The sequence below is a fragment of the Rattus rattus genome, chromosome 6 (assembly GCF_011064425.1).
Source record: "Rattus rattus isolate New Zealand chromosome 6, Rrattus_CSIRO_v1, whole genome shotgun sequence".
NCBI lineage: Eukaryota > Metazoa > Chordata > Mammalia > Rodentia > Muridae > Rattus > Rattus rattus.
The window spans coordinates 90,842,930-90,862,209 of record NC_046159.1 but is presented as its reverse complement, the minus strand read 5'-3'; the positions used below and the strand labels follow the sequence as shown (position 1 = coordinate 90,862,209).

General features: G+C 46.1%; 1 protein-coding gene across 1 annotated transcript in view; it reads right to left on the bottom strand.

Moving 5' to 3' along the window:
- The window catches only part of Gsdme (gasdermin E), a 57,059-nt gene extending 38,147 nt beyond the window's left edge, over positions 1-18,912 (bottom strand). Inside the window, exons 1-3 of the mRNA XM_032906538.1 lie at positions 18,320-18,912; positions 8,078-8,307; positions 2,978-3,170 (exon numbers count right to left, since the gene is read on the bottom strand). Of these exons, the coding sequence (XP_032762429.1) occupies positions 2,978-3,170; positions 8,078-8,288 (404 nt within the window). The 5' untranslated portion in view covers positions 8,289-8,307; positions 18,320-18,912. The remainder of the gene's footprint in view (positions 1-2,977; positions 3,171-8,077; positions 8,308-18,319) is intronic.
- Positions 18,913-19,280: the final 368 nt, after the last annotated feature.

Sequence of the window (19,280 nt, the reverse complement as noted above, 5' to 3'; positions counted from 1 at the left end):
TGCAGAGCATTGCCTAACTCTTGGTTCCTGAAATAGAAATGACAAAACTGCACACTGAAGCTGAAAAGGGATGGATAAAATGTAAGAGAGCAAAGAGGGCTTCTGGCAGGTAAAAAGTAAGAGGCCCAGGACCTTCCCAGTCTTCCTGCCCTCCATCGTCTATGAACAGTGTCACCAGATTTAGCAATGAAAATGAACATTGCCCAGTTACATTCTGATTGCTGATAAACACATACTGCCCCAGTGTCCCTTGCAGGGAGAAGAAAGGTGCCCCTGTTGCAAAAAGCAATAGAGGAAGGAAGCTAAGATCAGTCACAGGGTGTCTGTGCCCCAACCCCCAGCACCACCAAGGAGACCCACAAGTTCTCTGGCCAATAGCAATGTCAAATACATGCTCTTTCAAGTCCATTAAGCAGGGCAGTTACAGGGGCGTAGTTTTGAAGTCTAACGTTGTCCAGCCTGGACTAAATCTGCCCACTGTAGAAAGAATATTTTATGTATTACATGGATACATACAATTAAAAAGCCCATGGCCTATGACTTAGGCAGAAGATAGAGGTAGGATATCCTGGAGGAGAAAGAATTCTGGGATAGAGCTAGGCAGGAGATTTGCTGGGAAATGTGAGGAGAAGGACATAGGTAACCAGCCACATGGCAAACTGTAGGCTAGAATAAATGGAACATTTTAAGTTATATCTAGTGAGAGAGGAGCCTAGCCAAGATATCTGTAAATATATTTTTCGTCTGAGTCTTATTTCTGGGAGCATGGGACTAGGAGGAAGAACCAGATCTAAATTTATAGCCTACCAATCCTGACGTGTTTTTCATGGCATTTTATTTATTTTACTAATTTAAACCACAGTTTTGTTCCATAAGCATATTGTTCACATGATTCTAAGAACAAGGACTTACTACCTTTTGACTATTGCTTTGTTCATTGCTCAGGCTTGAACCCAGGGCCTTACCTGTGCTAGACAAGTGCTCCACCACTGACCCACATCCTCAGCCCTAAGAACATTAGATTACACAAGCTCCTTATAACTAAATATGAATGAATTTTCCCTCAACACATTTGCATTTGAATTTTCTGTCTTCAGTGGAAAAGCATGATAAAAATTACAGATGAAAATACACATATGGATGGATACACTGAGCTATCATCGCACTTGGATCCTTGCATTAGCTGCTCCTGGCTCATGCCTATCCAGTCTCTACCAAGCCCAGTTGTCAAGAGGATCCATCTAAAGAATAAGTCAACATGTCACATTCCTACTTAGAACCTTCAGAGATATCCCATCTTACTCTGAGTAAGAGACCATGTCTTTCTATGGTCTCTAGGTCCTGAGTACCCTGGCTCACCTTTGACTTCCCCAGGGCACCCTGGGGTAGCCATTCTGGTCACAGTACAAAGCATCATGTACATACATACATACATACATACATACATACATACATACATACATACATCTGCAGGGTCCTGGTTGTTTTTCCCTTCTTCAAGTCTTTCTACTAAGACAAATTTCTCCATTGCCTTCTTCAGCCTCACTTGAAAACCAAATCCCTCTTTGCAGCATTTTGCCCCATCCCCGCCCCATGCCTCCAATCTCATCAATCCACTGCAAGTTTAAGGTAACTCGATATTTGGAATCTCTTTCACTAGAAATTGGGCTGCAGAGTCCTCAGTGTGGAGAATATAACATTATTCAGTCAGTAGAATGACTTATTGAATGCTGAATTTACATAAGGCAGAAATAATGATGAGTTGTCCTGGGATAAAAGAATAAACAAGGGATTTCCTTCAAGACGTTGAAGTTGCAAACCAGCTCTTTCCCAGACGGCCCCTCTCTTTCTTGCTTTCTTATGAGAAAAATACAAAGATACAAGTTTTCTTGTGAGTTTCCTGCTTCTGATATTAATACTCAAAGATTATGGAGCTAGTGGTATGTCAACTCTCGCCCACCATGTGTGAGGTCGTGGGTTCAATCCCCAGCACCAGAGAAAGCAAATGAAACCATTGCTAAGTCTTTGAACAGGATGTGGTGACAAACCTATAACCCTAGCACTCAGGCGACTGAAGGAGGACAACCTGGGCTACACTTGAGAAATGACTCAAACAAATGTAATGAAAACAAACAACAGGGAACAGAAGCCTTACAAACAAATCAGGGGATGGCAAGACGGCTCATCTGGAAAAATCACTGCTCTGACTGACAAGACTACTGAGGACCACGTGGTAGAGAACTGACTCCAGCAAGCTTTTCCCTGACCCCTGTGTCTGCCATGATACACACACACACACACTAAAATTTTCAACCAGGACACAACCTTTCTACTCTTGGAATTTGATCAGATCATTCCATCAAAGAGGACATGTACTTTCTTAAAATATGCGCTGCTTCCCAGGTCTCCACTCTCAGATAAAAACAATCAGTAAATTCTAGAATAAAGAATGTACTCCAAAGCATGGGCTGGACCTGCCCCAATCCAGCATGTAACAGACGTGCAGCTTGGTCTTTATGTGGGTCCCCCAACTGGAGTGGGGGCTATCCCTGAGTCTGTTACCTGCCTGAAGATATCTCTCCCCTGTCTGGCCTCACTGATAGAGGATGCCCCTAGTCCTCCAGTGACTTGATATGCCAGAGTGGGTTGATACTGGGGTGGGGGTGAGGGCTTCCCCTTTCTCAGAGGAAAAGGGAGAAGGGAGGATAGGGGATGGGGGAAGGGGTTGTGTGAGGTGGAGATCGGAAGGAGATGGTGGGGGGACTGTGATCGGAATGTAAAGTGAACAAAATAAATTAATGGAAATTAAAACAAACAAAGAAAGCATGTGCTCCGACAAAGTTTCAAGGCGACTGCACTCAATACACATTGTTTAGTAAACTCTACATCCGACAGCCTTTTCGGCAGAGGTCCAATCAAACGATCTTTAGCCATAAGATGTGTAAAGGCCCAGCATACAAAACAGAATTTCCCTTACCTCCCGACAGCATCCTGAATGAGTTGCTGCACATCTACCTCCTGCTTCCTCAGGGTTCCAAACGAAGACTGACTTTCCACCAGGCCTTTGCCTCCAACATTCAGCTTGACCTTCCCCATGACGGTCCCGATAGTCCCGCTCTTGTGGTTCTCACACTTGCTTTCGTATTTCACGAAGTCTGACTCCACAACCACTGGGAAGAAAATAGTAGATGAATCTGAAGGCAGGCAGGCTACCTCAGTTGTTGTGGGTGGCCCAGCTTCCCAGAAGCCTCTTGGGAAACCCACACCAGCATCCAACTGGAAAGTGGACAGCTGGGGTAGTAAAATGCAGTCTGCACACCTATACACTGATGGGGTGCAGTCCTGGACTGGCCAGAGTCTAGGGGTGCTTAGCCCCTCTTTAGCCACTGTTATGGTTAATATTGACTGTCAACCTGAAAGGGTCTAGAATCAGGCAGGAGACAGATCTCCGGACATGCCTGAGGGGGAGTTTCTAGATTGGATTAAGTGAGGCAGGAAAGACCCGCTAAATATGAGAGAGGCACCATTCTGTGGGCTACTGTCCCAGAACAGGACATAGTGAGCTGACTGGGCCTCGATGTGACCAGCTCCCTCTTTCAGGCCTTTCCTACCCTGAACTGTACCCTCAAAGTGTAAGCCAAACCAACCCCCCTGCAGGTATTTTATCACTGCAAGGATCAAAAGTAACCAAGATGGCGGCCATCTGAGGTGAGGGCTGGAAGGGGTCTGTCTTATGGAGGATGATGGAGACACCTATGCCCAATCGCTTCTACAAAACCCAGGGGGAGACACTTAGCATGGCAGATCTTCCTGGACAGTCCTTGGCATCCTTCCTTCCCACTGCCAGTCATGAAGAACAATTCTCTGGTCCTCCTTAACATCTCCAAGCAAATATAATTATATCTGACCTCTAGCCAGATGTCAGCCAACACGCCCATCCCGCTCAGTCTCCTCCCAAAGCACACACACACCACCCCACTTTCCATCTGGATTTCCAGACTCTAAGGAACACAGCAGCACCACCTAGTATTCCAGTGTCAGTCGAGTCATCTGGAAATTGCCTGGTTCCTCACTGACAGTCAAATGTTCTACTATCAAGCTATTCCCCTTGCTCTCCAGCTGACCACATGCAGGCGAGGACAACCAGGATGCCTTCTGGATCCACCCTCTGCTCTGAACCCTTAAGAATAATACCTGATGAGTTCACACGTGAACTACCAGCCCTGGTGGTTTGTCTTTCTGTCTGTCTTTCCCTCACTTTCTCTTTTCTCTCTTTGGTACTCAGTACTGAATCTAGGGTTTCGTATAGAGTCAAATATTCTACCACAAATATATGTCCCAGGCCACTGTCCTCATTTTAGTCTGCCAAGATACAACTAGAAAAACATAGCCTCAACCATTATGTGGTAAGGATACATTAGGGACCTGTGTGGGTATCACACGTTATACTCTGTTTTCTTATGTCCTTCATCCACGTCTCTTCTGAGGCTCCTGACTAATCTTCAGAAGGGACTCAAAGCCACTGGGTCTGACAGACTTCCTTCTGCTCACTCAGTACCAGAAACAGGGAATATGTGACAGGAACTGGAGGCCAGGTGCAACCGTCAGAGGCCCCTGCTTAGTGACTACTTCTGTCAGTCAGTCTCTTCTCCCAGGGGTTCACTTGCCCTCAGAATAGCACCATAAACTGGGGACCAATCATACGAAACATTAGACTATGGGGTAACATGTTTAGATTCAAAACATAACAGTCTCCAAAACTGGTCACACAGCTGACAGGGAGAAATCAAGATTATATACATAAAATGTCCCCTCACACCTGCTAAAAACAATCTCAGTTATACATGGTTCTTAATCAAGTCACTGCCTTCGGAAAGGGGAGCATTGGGCTATCAGTGACCCAACAATAATCCCATCTCCACCTTCCCCCTTATCCTTGGCAATACTCACACCGGGATTGAGTCAAGCAGGGGTTGGAGGGAGCAACAACAATGAAGCCTCTTGAATCTGCTCCTCCCAGCCATGAGTCCAGTAGGACTCAGGATTCAACCTGAGAGCTGACCTCAGATGATGGTCTTATTTGGGAATCCCTATGGTGCAAGTGACATTGCTAGTCCTACTTAACTCTGTGTGATTTATCTGGGTACCACGAAGTTATCATTTTAACACCACAGAGAGATTCCAGTTACTAGATAGGAGTGTGAAGGTGGGTATTGTCAACTTGAAAGTTCTAGAATCACCGAGAAGACTAGCTTTCAAGCCAGCCCAAGAGGTGTGGTCTAAGTTAGGTCAACTGAGGTGGAAAAGCCCATCCTAAATGTGGTGGCACATTTTATGGGACAGGGTCTGGACTGAATAAAAGGAGAAAAACAGTCAAATCGGCAGCTTTCTGGTTCCTGGCTGTGGATACAGTGTGGCCAGCAATGTCTCAAGCTCCTGCAGCCGAGACTTCCTCGCCTAGTGTTCCATACAGCTGTGAGCTAAAATAAATCATTTCATTCTTAAGTTGCTTCCTGTCGGGCAGTTTGTGCTAGAAAAGAGAAAAGCAGCTAATGCAGAGGGACTCCGTGGCAGCTCCAGTGATTGGCTGACGGCAGTGTTGATAGGGGATGTGGTGGAGGGGGTGGAGTTTCATCCGGAAGCAAGTGTGGAGACTACAGATCCAAGTGAGCGACTCTCCTTCCTTTCCCTTTGGTAGACATTATGATCACAAAATGCTAGACGTTTACTATGGAAGGAGGAATTAGACATAGTTTCATCCAATAATCATAAGCTATCGATACTGTCACACATCACCGTGTTCCAGAAAGATAGCAAGGAGTATCAAGTTTCAGAAAGTTTCCAACCTCTAGCCCAGGAAGCCTGGGAAAGCCTGCTAATGCAACTGTTTTAAAAAATAAAGTTAAGGATCACAAACAAAAGTGCTCATTGCAGCCTTACTTATTAAGCACAAAATTGGAATAGTTAATCAATTTAGGGTTAATCAAAATAGTTAATCAAATTATGCACAGTATGTGTTGCTGAAATAGAATTTAAAATATCTAAATCTATGGAGGGAAACGTACATAATATTAAATAAACAATAAATGCAGAGTATATTAAAATCGTATACAGATTGTTTCTACACCCATTTTTTAAAAAAATATTTAGCTGTGGGGTTGGGGAGATGGGTCATGTGCTTGCTGCACAAGCATGGGGACTTGAGTTTGGATCCCCAGCACACACATAGAAAAGGCCTGGTGGTATAACCTAGGTTTGCTGAGACCCCCATCTCAAAACAGTATGGTGGAGAATGATAAAAGACACCTAATGTTGACTAGCTGTCACATGTGCATGCATGCACGCGTGCGCGCGCACACACACACACACACACACACACACACGTACAATGTTTTCATTAGATGCAGTTAAAACTGAAGAGTAATGTATGTATTAGTGAATATTAGCATATGATGGTATATTTTTGCTGATTATGAAGACTTTTTCTTTCATCCCTTTGTGTGCTTTTTAGACATAGCCATGTGCTATTTAGCAATGGGGTCAAATTGCCAAAAAACGCATCCTTAGGTGACCTCGTCACTGCTGAGACATCGCAGAGTCCTCCTGTCCAAACCAAGATGGTTCAGGCATCACTAGCCAATGTAATCTTGAAGAATCCCAAAATACATGACCTGTCATTGACCAAAAAATTATATGACACAGACTAGATGAGGATCTCATAGACAATCCATGTGATAACGACAAACGACAGCCATCGAGCCCACCATCAGCCCCTCTTATTTCTCTAGTGTATATCTGTACAAACTGGTTAGAAGCCAGATGGAGCTGAAGAGATGGCTCAGTGGGTAAAAACACTCACCACACAAACAGGAGGACCTGAGATCAAATCCACAGGACCTATAAAGCTAGACATGGTGTGCCTGCAGGGAGACGGAACAGGAGAAGGAGTCCCCAGAAGTTCTTGGACCATACACCACATGAGACTGGCACTCACAGTGGGACAACAGCTAGAGAGCAGGTCTCAGACAAGGTAGTGAAGACTGACATCCGAGATTGTTCTCTGACCTCCACTGGTCCTACTGTGCATGTGCGCTCTCTCTCTCTCTCTCTCTCTCTCTCTCTCTCTCTCTCTCTCACACACACACACACACACACACACACACACACACACACAATGAGAGAGACAGAAACAAAGAGACAGAGAGACAGTAAAATAGAAGCAGCCCAGTGGGTTCTTTTTCTTACTGTTTATCCCCCCCCCCATTTCACTCCCTATCACTAAATAGAAGAGAAAGGAGAGAGAGAGAGAGAGAGAGAGAGAGAGAGATCTCCTTGAATCTAATTTCTTTCTGTTTCTTCCTTTAACACAACTACTAACAAACTACAACTTCCCTCCTGAGAGACCACTGCATTTATATGTCTTCTGTCAAGTTCCCAGAATTCCAGACATCACACAATCACAGAGACCACCTCCAGCGCTCAAAACCTTGCCTCTGCTAGAGTACAAGGTGAACCATAATCAGCTGCTGAAAAAACAGCCCCATATCTCCCACACCTGGGATTAAAATGGAAATATGTTTTCATAATATCACTATGTTTTTTAAAGAAACCAAAATTCCAGAATTCTCACTACAAATTTGCTACCATAAATGCCAAGCCAATCTTTTTAGCAAGCCCTCTAGAGCCACTTTTGGACCAACTTGGGAGACTGCCCTGCTCCCCCTCAGAAAGCATCATTAGGTACGAAACAACACTCTGCTTGACCTATGATCAGTGCGCAGCAGTTTTAGTCTCAATTTGAGACCAAATTGTGTATAGGGAGCCACCCATCCCACTTCTGCCGAGTAGCTCTAACATTTATGATCGGCACAATGAACTTTTATACCCAAACTTTAAAACACTAAGGTATGACATCCCGTTTCAGGTGTGTATAACTGTACTCATTAAGGAAGGATGTCCCTTCATACCAGAGAGCCAAAGACAAAAATTCAGTATAAGGCACACCTCCACTCCAGATACCTAAGAAGAGCCATTTTCTATCCTGGGATTAGTCGCTGTGCTTCACAGGAAAATGTACCTGGACTGAGACAGTGCCCTTCTGTGAGAATATCTCCCAGGGTGGCCGATAAGAACTGGTACTTGGGTCTCTGCCAGCACCAGTATCTCTTCTTTTTGGTCACCAGACTTAGAAGTTGCAGCTTGTCAGAGTCGTTCAAGTGTGAGACTGAAATCAGGTCTCCTCCAGCATCAACTTCTTTAAGGAAATTCCGAGTCGCTTTGGCAAACATTTTGACGGGTTGAGATTACCTGAAAAAAAATAAGGTTACTGTAGAGTCAAATACAGAGTCACTTTCTGTCTTTTTTTTTTTTTCCTAAAATTATATTTTTCTGGGGCCACTACAGTTGGTATGAAAGATTATGTCCTCTCTAAGCAACCAAGGAATGTGAGGCCACTTAATGACAATGAAATCAGATCGAATATAGGAAAAGACTGAACTGAGACACTGAAAGAGTTCATGTTTCAGGCGGGGTCAGCTAGGTCGTACTTCAGAAACAAGCAACCCTGAGATCCCAGTGGCTTATGGCTGTAAAAGTGCATTTGTCGAGCCATGCTTGATGGTGCACATCTGTAACCCAGGAAACAGAGGTGAGCGAGTTAACCAAGGCCAGCCTGGTCTATATAGTGGATTCCAGGCCAACTGAATCCTGTCTCCAAACAACATTATTTGTTGCTTACACTACATGACAATACAAATGAGACAGGGATGGTCTGTTTTTTTACTATTGGAAGAGTTTGCTTTGTTTTGATTTGATTTGTTTTGTTTTGACAGGATCTTATTCCTTAGCCCATGCTGGCTAGGAACCCACTGTTACATAGCTCAGGCTGGCCCCAAACTCTAAACAATCTTCCTGCCTCTGCATCCCAAATACTTGTGTTACAGGAGTAAGTCAACTAGCACTGGCTGAGAGCTTTATTTATGGTGGCCATTCAAAGATCAAAAGGGAGGCCACCATCTTGAACATTATCAATCATTAGACAACATGAAAGAGAATTCTTACATTAATAATTAAACATCCTGGCACAAGGGGTACCGATGGCATGTTTACTTAGGACTTGTCAAAACCTTGATTTAACCAACCGTGAGAACCAAGAATACAAACCTCCTAAGAACCTGGAAGGCAGAGACCTTAGGATATTTGCTGACATAATGACTTCCAACATTCAATCGATAGCAGATTGGAGATATTAAAAATAATTGCACCTGGACTGAACGTGTGCAGACTCCCCTTAAAACGATGTTGTAATAAGCAGAAGGCCAATTGCATGAACAATGGACAAGTGATTTAAATACACCAGAAGCTGTGTGTAGGACGTATGAAAACGTTACACCGTCTAGTAGGAGGTGAGTTGGCCAAGGTAGGTGGTCCATGTTGTCAAGACCAGCACTGCTTGGTCCTGGAAACCTGCCTGGATCATGAAGGCATGAGGGAGGACAGACACACAGACATGTGTAAGGAGATCTGGGATCAGATGGGCTATAATCATCACGGTGTGGCAGCACCTACTGCAATGGCAGCTTGGAAACTCAGAGTGTTTATTCTACACCTGTGAATCTGAATCCAGGAGCCTGCTTTATTGTGTGCATCTGAGTAAGGAGGCGGGCTTATGGGACACAGCTGAACCAGAAAACGGGTTTAGCCAATCGTGACAGGGGGTTCTGTAGGGAAGCAATCTCTGGCTGTTGTCATCTGGGAGGAGGAAGCTGTGGTTGATGGCCTTTGCACACACTGTCAGCATCTGTGTTTGGCAGAGGAGGGCTTGGCCATTTCCCTCCGAGCCTCAGCTCCTCCTCCAGTAAGGCTGAGACAACAGGGTCCTTGACGTGTTCGTGCCAAGCCAACAATACAGATTCACTCAGGACCTCATCCACTCGCTCAGGGTTCCCTCCACTTCCCACACCATCCACCCCCTCAGTGGTACCCAGGGACCACCGCAGGCCTGTGAAAGGTCAAAGGCAGACGTCCTCTACATTGTGTGATCTTTCCTACTCAGGAATGAGTGGTAGCTAGCTATGAATTTTTAACCCAGGAATTAAAGTATAGTCACACTTTAGCTGGAAAGAAAAAAGGAAGCCCATGAAGGCATAAAAAGAAAATAGAAATATTTAGAGGGAAAAGTATAGGCTAGTGAGTGGGCTAACGTCCCCAAGGGATGGTCTTATTCTTTCCTCACACCAACACAGGAGAAAATTAGCAATAAATCAGAATTTCTTTGAAGGAAATAAAACCATAAAAATGGTAGGAAATGCACAGAGAAATATTTTTTTTTTTAAATCACAGGATAAAAGGACATTTATATATACAGACAAATGGCAACCTGAGCAAGTATCTGCAATATTTATTAACAAGAGAATTATTTTAAAACAACTTAGAAGCTGAGGAGACTGGCTCAGTGGTTAAAAGCACTTGGTTTGTTTCTAGCGCCCACATGGAGGCTTACACCTGTCCAAAGCTCTGGTTCCAGGGGATCGGGCGCCCTCCTCTGGCCTTGGCAAGCACTGCATATGTCTGATGCCCAGGCATAGCAAGGCAGGCTAAACACCCACATATAACATAAAAAACACTAAAAACAAACTTTTACAAATCAAATACTTGAATATAAACACAAAAATCTTATAATTTACAACACATTAATTGAACATGGTCAAATATATACATCTATACACAAATTTCAAGTCACATACTTAATATGGCCCAGAGGGCACATTGAAATAAAACTTTTATTTGGTGGAGATCTTATTTTTTGTTTCTTCTTTTATTTAGGCTTTATTTTTAAGCATGTACGTGACAGTCTAGGCCAGCCTCAAACTCAGAGTCCTCCTGCCTCAGCCTCCACAGTTTTGAGATGATAATTGCGAGCCACCACGCCTGGCTGAAATGGCACTTTAAGACTATCTATGATCAAGTAAAAAATGTTGAATGGACAAGAGCTAGTGTTGACATTCTTGCCCTGGAAGTTGGCCAATCACGTGGCAGCACAGCACTCTCAGAGTTCAGGCACAGGGAGGAGTCTTGGACTTTACTCTGGTTTACAGACTTCACCACTCATCTTCTCTGGGGTTTCAGACACTCTGCCTTCCCTATTTCTCCAAAGTCCCCTTTCCTCAGTTACTACAAAGCAGTAGCTGCTTCAGCCGGTTCTTGTATATTCAGAGTAAAAAGAAACATTGGAGGAAAAACAAAGTTCCTCTCGGAAGCGTCAGGCTGCCAACACTGTGACTAAGGATCTTCCCTTCAGCGGAACACTCACTTACTCACTGGCCAAGCTGTCAGCTGAGTCATTCATTAAGAATTCTTGCATGCACACAAGCTTCTGGGTTGAAGCACTTAAAAAACCACTTAAAAAATAGGTTTATGCTGGGCTTGGTGGTTCAGGCCTGTAATCCAAAGACTCAAGCCAGGAAGATAGTTGTGAGTTCTAGAACAGTAAGCTAGCTAGAGAGTAAGGCTGTCTCAATCAGACTCTCTCTCTCTCTCTCTCTCTCTCTCTCTCTCTCACACACACACACACACACACACACACACACACACACACACACACAGAGTTTTATGGTAGCCACTGGCAGATCATAATGGAGAACGAATAGCAAAAAGTGTCATCCATCACTTTGGAGAGAAGCCAGCCCCACCCCCACCCCCACCCCCATGTATTAGTGAAGCCCATGGCATCCAGGCTGCACTTTGTAGCCCAGGGAAGAATCAGCTAGGGCTTTTGTGGCAGAGAAGCATTTACAGAAGCAGGGGTCGGGTGTAAGGGAGATCAGGCAAGGCTTCTGGTGCCTATGCTGGCGCTCTGCTGACACCTCACTGACAGACTTAGGATGCTTAGCGAGCTTTGAGACTGACTTGAACATTACAATACAGGGTTCCAGGATGAGCAAATGACAGGAACAGGCTGAGAAGGTTCCTGAACCAGAGCCTGAAGGTCACGCACCCCTGTGGAAACGTCAGATGAGCTAAATCTATGGAAGGGTGTGACCAGAGAGCAAAGGCGATCAGCACAGTCACTTAGGTCTTCTAAAAAGCAAAGGGATGTGACAGCCGGTAAAGGTGCTTGCTGCCAAGTCTCATGACCTGGGTTCGATCCCAAGACTCACACGGAGAAAGGAAGAAGCTGACACCTTCTAGTTTGCTTCTCGACTCCATAGCTGTGCACACAGATGCACATGAACAAATACAGAGATGTAAGGAGGGAGTGGGTAGGAGAGAAACAGACCAGATGGATGGGAACCTATGATGCTCTAGACAGTGTAAGTATCCTCAAGGGGAGATGCGTGCCTTGTGGATTCGCTAGAAGGCTGGTTAGATGACGAGTGATATCGGTGGGAGACCCACTAGGAAGTCCTGCAGATGGTCCAGGCAGGTGGGGGGGGACAAAATAGCCAGGAACCAAGAGATGGGCTCAGGAGACTAGGGTGGTGACTGCCACAGCTATCTGAGGGACAAAGTGCAGGATTTGTTGTGTCAAAAACAAAGAACTTTGAACAAAATAGTTTCCCCTCCAGCATGGGAAGTCACGTGGATGACAGAATGGTCTGCTTCAGTTTGCCCTTGATGTTGCCATCACTACTTTATAGTTTCTAGATTCTTTTCTGAAACAAGCTGACTGGGAGTTTGCAAACTCGTCTTCACATCCAAAGGGTTTCCAAGAAGGTGACTGTCAGGCTTGCTGTTAAAAACCAAAGGGAGCCCAGCTGCTGTGAAGACGCAGCCTTGGTAACACCATCACCTCTCCCAGGGAGATCAGTGGCTTAAGAAGGGGCGCTTCAGATGAACTTTTAGTGGGGCCTTTTTTCGTTTCATCTAACATCAAACCTGGACCCTTGATAGAGTAAGTTGCTTTAGGAAGTTACTGGACACCTACAGCTCTGAGGATCCTTGTTACACCCAGGCTTAGCCCATCACAGGACTTTAAGAAGATGGTGTCCTCACATCGAGATCACATCCAATACAGAGGTCAATGCTAGCAGCAAACCACTGAACTGAGAACAGGACCCCCTTTGGGGGAATTAGAGAAAGGATTGAAAGAGCTGAAGGGGCTTGCAACCTCATAAGAACAACAATGCCAACCAACCAGAGCTTCCAGGGACTAAACCGCTACCGAAAGACTATGCATGGACTGACCCAGGGCTCCAACTACATATGTAGCAGAGAATAGCCTTGTTGGGGCACCAATGGAAGGGCAAGTCCTTGGTCCAGCCACAGTTGGACCCCCAGTACGGAGGAATTGGGGGGGGCGCAGTAAGGGGGATCGATGGGAGAATACCTGTATGGGAGAGGGGAGGGGATGGGGCTTATGGACAGGAAACCGAAAGGGAATAACATTTGAAATGTAAGTAAAGAAATATATCAAATAAAAGAAGAAGGAGGAGGAAGAGGAGGAGGAGGAAGGAGGAGGAAGAAGAAGAAGAAGAAGAAGAAGAGAAGAAGGTGAAGTGGTCTCCTGAAGAAATTAAGGCCAGAACTTTCTTTTCTGTTATATGTGGGAATAACTCACATGGCACCAACATCTATACTCCAAAAAATGAAACCCATCCCTGTCCATGCTCTCATTCTAGTTGCCTGTTACGCCTCTTCTACTATAATTATCTTTGTGTTTTCTTATATAAACAAGTTAAAAGTCTGTACACCCAACCCCACACTTGCTTTTCTTATATAGTGATATAACCCATAGATTATGCCACGTGAGTACTTTCTTATTTACAGTTGCATACTATTCCTTCCCTGGATGTGTTTCTGCCTAATGGCAACGTTGTATATGGCTCACCACTTGATTTATTCTTTCAATTCCTGATATTTTAAAAAATACTGCCATTCAGATGTGGTTAAATCCAGTAATCCCAGAATTATGAAGGCTAATATTGGAGGATTGTCATGAGTTTGAGGCTAGCCTGGGCTAACAGTGAGTTCCAGGCCAGTCTAAACTATAAAAAAAAAAAAACTGTATTGAACAAATGTCACTAAATATTCTTTCATAGATGGGCAACTGAATTTAGAGGCTAGAGCCCTAGAGAAGAGATTCCCGGCCAATGGGTAAGTACATTTGTTACTCTAAAGCTTCTTGCCTTCTTCAGTCTTAGTAACAATGTATCTGTCCTTACAGGTATCTCTTAAAATGTACACTATCTGTATTGGCAATGACAGGCCTCAAACTTTACAATCTTTGTCAGTCTCATAGGTGAGACATTGAATTGCAGTAAAAATATCTCACTAGAGATACAATCTCAACACAAATAAAAGCAAACATCTGTAACTTTGTTACAAGCCTTCGGGGGTGGGGGGAGGAAACATCTCTCTTCTTTTTTAAAAGAAAAGCTCCTTTTATTGGTTTTTGTTGTTGTTGTTGTTGTTGTTGTTGCTAGTTTATCCATATGGTGTCTTGGGTGTCTTGTCTACCTGTCTGACTGTGCAGCATGTGTACCCAGAAAGGCCAGGAGAGGGCTTTGGGTACCCTAAAACTGTAGTCACAGAAGGCTGTGAGCAGCTATGTGGGTACCGGGAATTGAACCCGAGGCCTTTGGAAGAACACCCAGTGCTCTTGTCTGCTAAGTTATCTCGCCATGTGAGTACAGGAGTCCTCGGAGTCTACATGGGCCTTCACCTGGCTGGAGCATCAGGCAACTGTGTCACCTGATGTGGGCCTGGGAAGAAAACCCCTTCTGGAAGAGCATTTTTAACCACGGAGCCATCTCTTCAGCCTGCTTGTTTTGTGAAACAGGGTCTCACACCGAAGCCAAGGCAGCTTGGAACATGCCTCAAACTCACAACAATACTCTTGCCTCTGCCTCTCCAGGGCTGACATTATCGGCATGAACCACCACACCTAGACATGAAAGTTTTATTTTTATTCTTAGCAATTTTGAAATAGGGTCTCCATATGTTCAGACCGGCCTCAAACTCACCATCCTCCTGTCTTGACCTCCCAAATGTTGCAATTACAGATGTGTGTCATCTGCCTAGCCTGGAACCTTTCGCTATAAACAGAGGGATCAGCCAAAACACAGACAGATATTTAACACAATCAAGTTTGCCTGACACTAGGAGGCACCACATTGCCACCGTTTTCTCAATCACCCAGGTAACCGACAAAGACCTAGCATGCCCAGTTGTACAGGAGCAAAAGCACTAGAACAGGGGTTCTCAACCTGTGGGTTTCAACCCATTTGAGAGCTGCATGCAGATGTTCTGCATATCAGATATTTGCATTACAATTCCTAACAGTAGCAAAGTTACAGTTATGAAGTAGCAATTAAATAATTTTATAGTTGGAGTTCAATACAACATGAGGAACTGTATTAAAGGGTCACAGCATTAGGAAGGTGGAGAACCATGACTCTAGAACCTGATTCAAGGATCTAGAGCCCACATTGCCCGATGCACAGAAAGACAGGTAAGTCTCAACTAACCAGAAGTCAGATTTTAAATTCAAATTTCCATAATGCTCCAGCTTGGAAGCACGTGACAGTAGACTCAGGAGCATGCATGTGAAAAGTCGCTGAGCTTCATAGTTGGGACAGCTCCTGCATGCTCACCCATGCTAAGAGTTACACTGGCAAACCTTTACTCACCTGCCTGGTTGGCCAGCTTCCCAGAAAAGCAGATGAGAGAATAAGCAATCTGTGTGAACATGGTTAAGGGCAGAGGCAGACTCCTTGGAAAAGAAGAACGCAAGGCAGCATCCAGACTTAGCAGAGATGACCTGGGGCCTCTGGCTCCTGAGAACAGGGAATCTTAAAAGGAACGGCTATAGTGAAGGCTGCATGAGAGACCACCATCACGCTCATGTGATGGGGCATGATTTACTCACTGACACATTTGACTCTGAATTTTGAGGCACTCTATTTTTTCTCCCATCCTACTTAAGATTCATCTTCCTCCTCCTCCTCTTCCTCCTCTTCTTCCCCCTCCCCCTCTTCATTTTCTTTTTTATTGACAGTTTGGGGCCAGCCCCGAACTCCATAACCTCCTGTCTCTGCTTCCCAAAGGCAAAGCTTCTTCAAATCTCTGGCTTTGCCACAACCAGCCCTGGACTCTAGGGGAGAGCCCACCAAACACCAAACACACCAACTAAAGAACAGGACCAACACCTGCTGGGCTCCTGCTCTCTGCCGGGCGATGAACAGGATGCTTTTGTGTTTCCTCATTTGCCCTCCATAACAACTCTCTGAAGCAAACATTTTCAACATATCGCAGATGTGGAAACTGAAGTTCAAAAGCATTAAGTACTTTCCCAAGATCTTGAGAAACACTCATCGGAGGCCAGCCTGGTGCTGCTTCGAGCTGGGCTCGAATTCCCCTGCTGAACATGAGCAGGGACACAGGGCATCCCCATGAATTAAGGGCACTGTGGTCACAAACCATGGCAAAAACATGACCATTCTGTCACCATGGTCAACCAGAGACCAAGCACTAATGTTCTCCAAGTCACGAAGGGGCCAGTACCACCTTTCTCCCAGCCTGGCCAGTGACTGCGGCTGCTTGACCAACCCCAGCTATAGCCTAACTCTGACAGGCTTTCCACATAGCAATGAACTGTGAAGGGTTGCAATAAGCATTGTTTACCACCTACAGTCAGCCTCTACTCCAGAGCAAAGACCTTCCCCTGAAATCACTGACAGGCCCCGTCCCCCTTGCTGCAAGGAGCGATAAAATGCAGCAGGTCCAGATCCCCGTAGCTTTGGCTTGGGGACCTTGAACGTCCACCAACAGAATTTGTACTGAGCCAAGAAGATCATCTAGACTCCAGAGCGGGTGCTTCAGACCACCCTGCACTGCTGACCCCTAATCAATGTTTTCTTCTTTCATTTGGCTGCCTATGATTCATTTGGTAACGGCAGTGTGTCTGGAAAGGCTGATTTCAGTTATAGTAGAGACAAAACCATTGCCTTAGAAAATGTGTCTTTCTACCAATAGTGCGTCAAAGGAACAAAGGGTGGTCAGAGAATAGGCCTGAGCTGAACCTGCACACGGAAGAAGGCACCCAAGGCTTTTAGGAGAGAAGTGGAGAACGGAACAGAGGTTAGGATCAGAGGGGCACGGGTGCAGTGGCACAGCTGGGTACTTGGGGCTAGAAAGGCTGAAACAGAATTACAAATCCAAGACCGGGCTAGCCCTCACAGGAAGGTAATACCTTTTTGAAAATGTTTTAGTTAATTTTCAAAAGTAAACGCAGTTATAGGGATTGGCTGAGCATTCCTGTAACCCCACCCCTCGGCCATGGGAGAAGCCAGAGGATCACAGTGTTCAAGGGCAGGCCAGCCTCCCTGGACTCAAAAATAACCGAGAAGATTCATACACATGAAGAGGAGTCTGCTCCAACGTCCCCAGAGTTCAAAAAGAACAAGAACACCCTGTGGTCAATGGACAGCTTCCTCGCCCAGCGGGCCATCCTGGAGTCCAGGGATGTGGGCAGGCTGTCTGGGTTAGTTTTCTCTCTCGGATCCAATCAGGAGTCCGGCCTTTCTTTGTAAGAAGCACTCGTGGGTGATGCATGTTGAAGAGGATTCATTTTTATTGTATATCTAGATGCTGTTCTTCCAACCGCTCAGATCTTTTCATTCCTCTCCTAACTCCGGCTGGGGTTTGACTGTCACCTGGGTTCAGGTGTCCCTTAAGCCTCCTTCCCGCCTCCTCCCTCCAAGCCCCATTCGGACTTCCAGTGAGTGGGTGATTGACTGGCTGTTTTGTTCAGGCTCCGCAAAACCTGGGAGCTGCCTGTGGTCTTTCCCTGACGGATGCAGGTGGGAAGAGACCCTCCCCAAACCATTCCAGGTTGAGGCAAAAGGGATCTCGGTGAGGAGGTTCAGTCAGTCACCCCACCAGCCTGTGTCTGTCTCTGACCTTTCTTCCTGCATATGCACACGCCTGCATCCTTCCAGACACCAGAGAGAGAGATTAGAAGACAAAGGATGGATGCATGAGATATGGTGGGGACATGGTAAGATATGGGTGCCAGAGAGCACCAGCTGCACTTGCTACATCCCAGGACCAAAGGCGTGGCCGCGATCACGCTAGGAGGGGACAAGGATGGAATGGAGACTGGGCGAGAATGGGACTATGGGTAAGAAGGAGCGGCTGCCCCTACTGGAGGGTGGGGAGAAAAAGGGGGGTTACTATCCTAATCGCCAGTTTCCGGGAGATGCGAGGGAATCTCCCCGAGCAAAGGGGAACCAACAATTTGCCCCAGGCCGGAACACCAAGCGGGCGGAAGGGAGAAGAGCACAAACTGAGCCCGCAGCTCGCGCCCGCCGCCACTTACCCGCGCGCTGCCGCTCCGTCCGGAACGCTCCGCTCTTTCGCCCGCGAGCGCGCGCGCGCGATCCCGGGTCACCCAGAGAGAAGAAGAGGGAGGGCCTGGACCTTTGCTCCGTCCTGCCCCTGGAAGCCTCAGCCGGTCCACAAACTGAGGGATGGCGCCGGGGGCGGGGCTGAACCAGGGAGGCAGGGAGGCAGGCAGCAGAGTCAAGGGAGCTGGTCTAGGAGATCCAGGCAGCACCAGAGGCTACTTCTGATCAGACACAGCCTGTCTTCCTTCCGGGGACACCAGGAAGGTTGCCAACCGCCAGGGTCAGGCTCTGGTTCTCTATCTGGCTCTAGAGGAGGAAGGTGGGGATGATTTTACGGCCTACTGGCAACAGATCCCTCATCCCACCCACCTTCCCTTCTCCACACCCCTCGTTCTCCAGAGCCTGTTCAGCCACTAGTAGGGTGTGAGCTGTAAGGTGGCTTTACAGTTCGTCCAGGAAACCCCTGCCTTGGCCTTGGAAACCCTTGCACTTGCTTGAGGCTTGGGTCTTGTTGAGTATCACAGGGGTAAGTTCTCTCTGAAGGCAGAACCAAGCCTCTCATCTACAGGCACTTGATAAAAAGAGGGAGGGGATTGAAGCAGAGCGTTGCACCCTCTGAGTCAATTTTTATAGGATGTTCTTTCCCGTGCAATAAGCAGAAAAAGAAAATCTTCCTTCTGCCCCCTCAATCCCGCGATTTCACTCACAAAAAGTAGAGCATTTGGTGGCTGCCCCAGTAGGGAGGAGCCTGGCAGGCCGCTACAGAATCTCCTTAGGTCACTTCACCTCAGACCTCTTCTAACTCTCCACACTATTAGGGCCCACAGGGACCTTCTGTAGTTCCTTCTGTGCTTTGTGATTTTGCTCTAACAGCCAGCACTATACTGTATGTATAATGCACAGTCTTCATCCCACAGAGCAAAGTAACTTTTG